The 9,574-nt window shown below is 34.7% G+C and overlaps 1 protein-coding gene and 1 pseudogene across 1 annotated transcript; both read left to right on the top strand.

The window, feature by feature from the left end:
- The first annotated feature begins 2,863 nt into the window (after positions 1-2,863).
- LOC131649576 (uncharacterized) lies at positions 2,864-3,703 on the top strand. The gene has a single exon (XM_058919333.1). It carries the CDS (start codon positions 2,864-2,866, stop codon positions 3,701-3,703), a length of 840 nt encoding a protein of 279 aa, XP_058775316.1.
- Positions 3,704-5,987: 2,284 nt separating this feature from the next.
- On the top strand, positions 5,988-8,156 carry LOC131649577 (cullin-3B-like; annotated as a pseudogene).
- The last annotated feature ends 1,418 nt before the right edge of the window (positions 8,157-9,574 follow it).

Here is a 9,574-nt window from a genome sequence, read left to right on the forward strand (position 1 = left end):
CTTTTAAAAGGTCTTTCCTGTTCTTTTTGCCTTTCCTAAATTGGATAAAATAAAAGGTGGTGGCGACTCTTGCTCACTGCAACATTTATTTGCGAAATAAAATAAAAGTCAGTTCTCCAACCGTATTACATACTCAATGGGAACTATTTGTTAGTTTTGGAAATAAGAGTATTAGCTTACGTTATTTGTTTTCTTCTAATTATTGCAGGAAAACATTGCTTGCTACCCAGTCACGGGAGTAGGGAATGTTGTGAGTCCATCGCATTTGAATGGATAAAACATGATCCAAATTTTTATAGATCGTGTTTTAATCACACTTGAGTAGACAATGTTTCTTGCTACTCACACATAAGCGGAATGAAGTGTTAGTTCGTGCTTCGCATCGAAACGGATTAAGCATCATTCGTTTGTGAAAAGGTTTGTGTCGCGCTAAGGCGGAAAAATAGGTTTAATGTGTTGGAATTGTTTTTAGATGGTAACAAATATTTGAGCAATGAAGCATACGCCAATCACTCATTTACTCGAGGAGCATATGGATATACATCCACTCATTTCTTTTTCATCCAATTTTTGAATTTTGAAAGTTGTTGGCGGAAGACGAGTGCTTGATCAATATGGCGTTTGCCAACCGACCGTTGATTTGAGGAACAAGTGGATGTCCATCCTCTTATTCCTTTTTCATCCAAGTTTGATGAATGTGTTTTATTCAGAAGATGAATATTCGATCAATATGGCATACGACAACCTATCATTTTTTCGAGGAACAAGTGGATGTTCAACCACCCATTCCCTTTTCATCCAGTTTTATTGAGAAAAATATTTTTGTTTTAAGCGAAAAAAATACTTGACGCTGATCAAGTTGTGAAAGATATTTGATTCTTTTGATTTGAAAATTCTTTAATTTGAGTTTTTCTATGAACAAACTCGTTTTTCGATGTAGCTCTGGTGAAGCTTATTTTTCACTTTTCTTTGTAGATTTGGACTCCTTGTAACTTCCTCTACCTCTTCCAACCAAAATTAACTTGAATTGAACAAAATTTTCAAAATCGAATTTCAAGTTGAAATTGAATTTTGAAGGTGATGGAAGTGTTTTTGGCTAGTGTTTGGATATGTAATAACACAAAATGAAGAACAAAGGGATGATGGTAGAGATTGAGCAAGATTTGATGATATTTTAGGAATTTTTCAAAGTTTCTTCAAAGTAAAGAAACTTGACCCAATACATAAATTAATAGTACCTAGCGATATTTGACTTGACACAATCTCAAAATTCAAGTCTTCACCAACACACCAACTCCTAAGCATTTACTATTGATTGATTTTATATGGAAATGAGAATAAAAATAAGTTAGCATTGAAGCAATTTATGATTTTGAATTTATGAGTTTGAGTTTATAAAAAGATGATAGTAGGTGAGATTCAGAATTTGGGGCAAGTTTAGAGTCTTTAGAGAAATATGTTAAGTGCTGGAATTAGAGTTGATTAAAAAGAAGCCGATGCAGTGGAAAAGAAGCCGACCTATAAGGTTGCACTGCAACGCTCAAATCAGTTAGAGAATGAAAAACAGAGTTTGAATGATGAAGGATTTGAATACATGTGACGCTTTTTCTTCTTTAAATAGAAAAATTTGTTGACAACTGAATGCAAGTGGTGAGGTGTGAGATGCGGTGAGCCGCAGATTGATCTGGATGATTGGGAGAGTGCTCGCGCGAGAGATTTCCTGCTCTTTCAGATCTGCACCCAAAGGCTGTCTCAAATTATTCTTAAAATTTCTTTGGCCTGGTGAACGACGTAGAACAAAATCATTGCTTAAATTTTTTAGAAAATGTTGGAATACTTGGAATGATGATAATTTGGAGGAGGAGTTGGAATGATTTATTGACATTAAATGAGCAATAAATGAGCACAAGTAAGAGCTAATATGAAGATGAATCTGAAAAGATTCATTTTAAGTCCCACATCGGAGGGAACACTAATATATATATATATATATATATATATATATATATATGTGTGTGTATATATATTCCAACTTGAACAATTGTTGTTAGGCCCAAGGGCACCTACAATTTTGTAAAGGAGTGAGGACACACCAAAATGCACTCATAACACACACGCGAGTGCCGCTACCGCCGTCCGTCCGGCCGGCTCGGCTTGGTTCGGTCCGGTCCGGTCCGGTCTAAATGAATTAATTTTTTGGGACCCGAATTAGTGGAAAATAATTTTCATTAATTAATTAATTCGGTGAAAAATTAAATTAATATTATTTAAATAGTAGGAAATTAATTAATATTTAATATTAATTAATTACGAATTGAATTGGTGACGTGTCCTAAGACCAAGTCTAAACCTAAATTTTGACTAGGTTTGCTTGTCCTCCATGCTGACCAAGTGAAAAAAACGGCTACTTTGACTTGGCCGATTCCACTCTCCCTCTATTTTCGCCCACGATTTTGTTTACTCGGTTGGGTCTGTTGCCTATAAATAGTTTTCTTCCATTCATTTCCAAACTACTTCAGAATTCACGATCGGAATTCTTTCTCCTCTCTCTACTCTGCTTCATCTAAATTGTTCTTTTTTGCTTTTCGACTAGAATTTATTCCAGATACTACGACTGGTTGTTATACCATATGAAGGTGTAATTCAAATGACACATCATAATGCAAGTGATTGTCGAATTATCTGAACGGGTTGTTTTATCCTGGAGACGTCATCGAATCTCGAACTGCTTTGCATAATTACTGGCAGTACGACGAAACGTCTTAAAGAAAGCGACCTAGTACGCGACTCGTCCCGATAATTTTCTTTGTGGCAGTATTTTCAAATTCTAAAAACAACAATTTTAAGACGTTTTGTAACTACCATGGCTACTGAGGAAATTATCGGTACTAATGCGTCCGCTTCTGTGAATGACAAACCATTCAAGTTTGAGGGATCTAATTTCAAACGTTGGCAATCAAAGATGATGTTTTTCTTAACTTTGAAAAAGGTTGCCCACGTTATGTCTGAGGATATCCCTATTGTTCCTTTTGGATCAATCAAGATAACTAATGGTAAATCAACTGCTGAATCAGACGGAACCTCCAAAAAGGATGGAGTTTCCAAAACATCTGATGGAGACTCTGCTGCAAAAGAAAAAGCTGCAGCAGATAACTTACAGCTCCAAAAAGAAATTTCTCTATGGCAAGAAAATGATTACCTATGCAAACATCATATTTTGAACAGTCTTGCTGATGACCTGTATGGCTACTACAGTAATCACAACATTTCTAAACAGGTTTGGGAAGCTCTTCAAAAGAAGTATGACACTGAAGAAGCTGGTGCGAAGAAAAATGTTGTCAGCCGCTACTTGAACTACAAGATGATGGATGAAAAATCTGTGGAAGCTCAAAGCCATAAACTTCAGAAAATAGCTCATGAAATAATTAATTATGGTATGCCCCTCAATGAACAATTTCAAATTACTGTAATCATTGACAAACTGCCCCCTGGTTGGAAAGATTTAAAAAACGTGCTTCTCCATAAAACAAAAGAATTTTCAATCGAGAGTCTGATTACTCGCCTCCGAATTGAAGAGGAAGCTCGGAGACAAGATCAGAAAGATGAATTCTTAGTTGTTACTAACAACAGAAAGAAATTCGGTGCGGTTCTGAAGCCTACTAGCAAACCATTAAAGAATCAAAACCGCAATGCTGTGAACTGAATTAAGAGTGGGAATCCCTCTAGGGCCCCATCTGCTAGGCAACAACCACCACCTCAAAGAAATGACGCTCCGGTTTTCACTTGCTACAATTATGGAAAACCGAGTCATATGGCAAAAAAATGTTAAGAGCAGGCCTAAACCTGTTGCTGGCTCAAACACTCAGATTAACATGACTGATGAGCCATTTGTTGTTATGATCACTGAAGTCAACATGGTTGGTAGAAGTGATGGTTGGTGGATAGAAACTGGCGCCTCTCGCCATGTCTGCTATGATCATGCTATGTTCAAGACATACACTATTACTAAAGATAAGAAAGTGTTGTTGGGAGATGCTCATGCCACTAATGTTGCTGGAATTGGAGATGTTGAGCTGAAATTCACCTCAGGAAAGACTTTGATCTTGAAGGACGTCATGCACGTTCCCGAAATTAGGAAGAATCTTGTTTCGGGTTTTCTTTTAAATAAGGCAGGGTTTAGTTAAACTATAGGGGCAGATTTGTACACCATCACTAAGAATGGTATTTTTGTTGGGAAAGGGTACGCCGCTGATGGCATGTTTAAGTTGAATGTTGATTTTAATAAAGTTTCTCCTTCTGTTTACTCTTTGTGTGATTTTAATATTTGGCATACTAGACTTTGTCACGTTAATAAGCGAGTTATTTCTAATGCAAGCGACTTAGGCTTAATTCCTAAAATAAATGTGAATGATTCAAATAAATGTGAATTTTGTAGTCAAGCTAAAATAACTAAGACTTCACATAAATCAATTATTAAAGATTCTAATCCCCTAGATCTTATACATTCTGATATATGTGAATTAGATGGAACTTTAACTAGAAATAGTAAACGCTATTTTATCACTTTTATTGACGATTGCTCTGATTATACTTATGTATACTTAATGAAAAATAAAGTGAAACGTTTGAGATGTTTAAGATGTATGTGACTGAAATTGAGAATCAATTTAGTAAGAAGATTAAGAGACTTCGTAGTGATAGGGGAACTGAATACGATTATGGGTTATTCAATGAATTTTATATTAAACATGGAATTGTACATGAAATGAATGCTCCATATTTTCCTAAAATGAATGGTAAAGCAGAAAGAAAGTATACAACTTTTACTGAACTTGTTGTTGCAATTATGATGAATTCTAGTGCTGCACCTCACTGGTGGTGGGGGGGGGGGAATTTTATTAACTGTTTGCTATGTCCTGAATAGAATACCCAAGTCAAAAATTAAGATCTCACCTTATGAGATATTAAAGAAAAGGCAACCAAACTTGCTTATTTGAGAACTTGGGGCTGTCTGGCTTATGTCAGAATTCTGGATCCAAAACGAGTTAAGCTCGCTAGTAGAGCATACAAATGTGTATTCATTAGGTATGCAGCAAACAGTAAAGCATATAGGTTTTATGAACTAAATGCAAAAACGATCATAGAATCAAATGATGTTGATTTCTATGAAGACAAATTTCCCTTCAAATAGAGAAATAGTGGGGGCACTCAATCGAGTCACGTTCATGTGATAAGAAGCACATAAAGCAATAACAATTTAGAAATGGAACTTCGACGAAGTAAAAGAATAAGAGTCTCTAAAGACTATGGGCCTGATTATGCGACCTATAATGTAGAAGAAGATCCAATAAAGCTATTAATGATGAGATAGATTCTCTGCCTATAAACAGTTTTCTTCCATTCATTTGCAAACTACTCCAGAATTCACAATCGGAAGAATTATTTCTCCTCTCTCTACTCTGCTTCATCTAAATTGTTCTTTTCTGCTTTTCGACTGGAATTTATTCCAGATACTACGATTGTTTGTTATACCATCTGAAGGTGTAATTCGAACGACACATCATAGTGCAAGTGATTGTCAAATTATCTGAATGGGCTGTTTTATCCTGGAGACGTCGTCGAATCTCGAACTGCTTTGCATAATTACTGGTAGTACGGCGAAACTTCTTAAAGAAAGCGACCTAGTACACGACTCGTTTCGATAATTTTCTTTGTGGCAATATTTTCAAATTCTAAAAACAACAGAAAATAATCTTGAACTTGAGGTTATTGGATTCGCATAAGTTACATGTTAATATAACAATAACTCTAAGGAGACTATTTCCAGTCATAGTCCTATTAGACGGCTAACTGAAAGTCATTCACCAAAGTCAACTTTTTCAGTCAACTTTCTAAAAGAGTAGTAATATTTTTCTTGTTATATCAATCTTTCGTTAGTTTGAGGAGTTTCGGATCATGGGTGTTTGAGTTTTTGTTATAAGGAGAAGATGAGTTCCCAGAAGAGGAATTTTCGGACAGAGGCTTTCAAATACCGGGAAATCAAGGATCAGAACTATGCTAACAAAACTTGGAACATTCTGGAACATGCAATCCATGATATACTCATCCACAATGCTAGTCATCTCGATTTTGAAGAGCGTTACAGGTTATTGCAGGGGCGGATCCAAGGGGGTATAGGGTATTCCATGGAATACCCTAAATGTAGAGAAATTTGCCCACATGGTAAAAGCTTTTAGGAGTTTTATACAAGAGGACCTGGGTTCGAAACCTGTAACAGACGGGTTTTGCATATTCTGTTATTTTTTATTACACTTCAATTTTTTAATTTTTTACCTTCATATATTTTAACACTTTTTTTTTCGTGCACAACTTCTTTTAATTAGCACAAATTAAAACACACCTTTAGAATTAACTTTTTTCTTCTAACAACTTCAGCCTTTTTTTGCATAAACTTTATTTTTGTATAAAATTTAATTTGTACGTACTAACCATATAATTAACGTTTATAATATTGTCAATCAATTGTGAACTCTAAATCATCATTAATTATTAGATTTTAATTATAACCACACACACTTATAAAACTAATTTTGTCCTTACCGGTGGTCACTGCAAGTGTTGAGCAAGTATTCTCGGGGATGAAATATGTTAAGAACGAGTTGATAAGTAGAATGGATAATTCATGATTAAATGATTGCTTAGTGATATTTGTGGAGAAAGAGGTGTTTAAAACAATTGATGATATGGATATATCAAGTGTTTTCAAGGAATGAACAAGAGAAGAATGCATTTACGATTAGACTAGAATCTTTATTATTTTTGAGTTGTAATTGAAATACTAGTACATTTTTATAAAGTAATATTATCATATTTCTTGTCGTTAATTTTTTCGTACTTTTTTTAATATATTTTACTTTCATTTCCGGAAAACCCTAAACTTTGACGCTGGCTCCGCCCCTGGGTTATTGAATATCTGTTCAATTAAGATTCATTTCCAAAAGTATTCCCATAAATTGCATATTCATGTTTATTTGATCCTATACATAAACTTTGACAATTTTGGCACAAGTTTCTTTGTGGTTAAGACTTTCTTGTTATTCTTTGTATGAAATTATAGAGACAAATGAATGCTTTTTGTTTTTTGCCGAGAGCATGCTTTCCCTTATTCTATATGAGCTAAGAATTTCCTGTTTCTAATACATTTTGTGGATTTAGACTTGCTTACAATATGATTCTTCACAAGTTCGGTGACGAGCTATACACTGGATTGGTTACCACCATCACTTCTCATCTTAATGAGATAGCTAGATCTGTTGAAGCCGCTGAAGAAGATTTGTTTCTTGAAGAATTAAACAGAAAATGGAATGATTATAATAAGGCTTTACATATGATTAGAGATATGCTGATGTACATGGATAGGACATATGTCCCAAGCACCCAGAAGACAAATGTTTATGAACTTGGCCTAAACCTTTGGAATTAGTATATAGCGAGCGTGTCGGGGAAGATGTTAATATATAACTGATTAGAAGCATAACAAAGATGTTAATGGATTTAGGACCTTCTGTTTATGAACAAGAATTCGAAACTCCGTTTCTACAAGTTTCAGCTGAGTTCTACAAAGCTGAATCCATTAAATTTATTGAGTGTTATGAATGTGGGGATTATCTCAAGAAAGCTGAGAGGTGTCTGAAAGAGGAAATAGAGAGAGTGAGACATTACTTGGACCCTAAGACTAAAAAGAAGATTACGGATGTGGTCGAGAAAGAGATGATTATGAATCAGATGATTACATTAATCCATATGGAGAACTCTGAGCTAGTAAACATGCTTTGTGATGATAAATACGAAGATTTGGGTAGAATGTATAATTTGTTCGGCCGTGTTACTGATGGTCTCTCGAAAACATGTGAAGTGATGACTTCACACATTCGAGAGTCCATTAAACAGCTAGGTACTGATTCAGAAAGATTGAAGGATCCTGCTGAATTTGAGAAGAGGCTCTTGGATGTGAAAGATAAATACAAATTAAGTTGGCTTTTCGTAATGACGAGTTGTTCCAGAATGCTTTGAATTCATCATTTGAATTTTTCAGTATAGAGGAAGAAGGAAAGTCCCAGATTAATGCAGCAATAGAAAATGGATGGACTCATTGAGTTGGTTCAATGTGGAAACAAAGGTCTGTTTACAGACAGTGTCATTATTCCTTGAAACTTCTTTATTCATGAAAGTAATTTGTTTACCAGAGTGTTTGTTGAATTGGTTGGATATTTTATTTTGATTTTTTTTGTCACATTGCATAATTTTTATGGTGTAATCCAACTTCCGAGAATTCGTTCAATTATTCCAAAATATATCAAATGTGTGATTTGTACATTTAAACAATTTGCTAGTTGCAGGATACGTTCAATAATTACTAATGATGAGTACAAGCTCTGCGTTTTGTGTAATGAGTTGTCAGAAGATGTTGACCATATTATATACGTAGCTGCAGTATTTCGCACCATATTTGACAATTACTTTTTGATTGGTTAAATATTGATGGAAGGAACTATGCCAATCAATCCTGCTGTGATCATTTTCTAAACTTTCAATGTTGCTTAATGGGGAGAGTGACGCGAGGAAGAGAGGGAGCAGTTTGGTTTGGTTGGCTACATCTTGGAGTATATATCTGGAAGGAAAGAAATGACATAATTTTCAACAATATGTAAAAGTCATTGTGTTCAAAATTAAGATGTTTTTTTGGTGGTGGTTTCAAATTGGAACGAACGGTTTGAATTGTAATTTCTATGAGCGGTGTAAATATCCTCTGGAGTTTCTTTGATCCTTTTGTCGTTTCTCTAGTTGTAATCAAGATTGAGTCCCCCTAGTACTCACTATTGAATACAATGTTGCTTATAAAAAAATTTGCTAGTCATCTTAATTTTTCTAAAATTGAGGGAATTTCTTATTTCATAACATGCTTTTCCAGCGCATCATGCAAAATTACTAAAATGTCCATCAAAACGGGAAATGCATTTCCGGTTCGTACCATAATAGACATTAACATTGGAACGAACCGAAAATATAACTATGATATGAAACCGTAAGTATATTTCTGGTTCGGGGAACACCTAAAAGGTGCGCTGCCTCTTCCCCTCCCATTACAGTTTCAAAAACAAACACAACAACTCTCAAAACTCTCTCATTTTCATTTTCACCAAATTAAGCACATCTGCAACCGAAGTTGTTTGAAAGCATCAAGTACCAATATATCAAGCATCCACAATCAATCAAGTAGGTCATTTATTAATGTTTTAGAGTTTATGAAAAACCCACACAAATGTGTTTTTAGGTTAGAAATTAGGAATTTGTGGTTTGTGTTCAACATTATTGTTAGAACATAGTTTGGTTCTATTCATATCTTAGAGTTTGATAATAACAATTAAATAAATTTTGTATAAATAAATGTGGTACTCTAATTCTATGTTTCTTATTTTAGAAGAAGTTCTAACTCAAATACCATCAGAACATGGACTTTGTGTAACGCTGAACAAACAAAGAAAGAAAAGTCACGCTGAAGTTCAAAAAGTTC

This window comes from Vicia villosa, linkage group LG2 (assembly GCF_029867415.1).
Source record: "Vicia villosa cultivar HV-30 ecotype Madison, WI linkage group LG2, Vvil1.0, whole genome shotgun sequence".
NCBI lineage: Eukaryota > Viridiplantae > Streptophyta > Magnoliopsida > Fabales > Fabaceae > Vicia > Vicia villosa.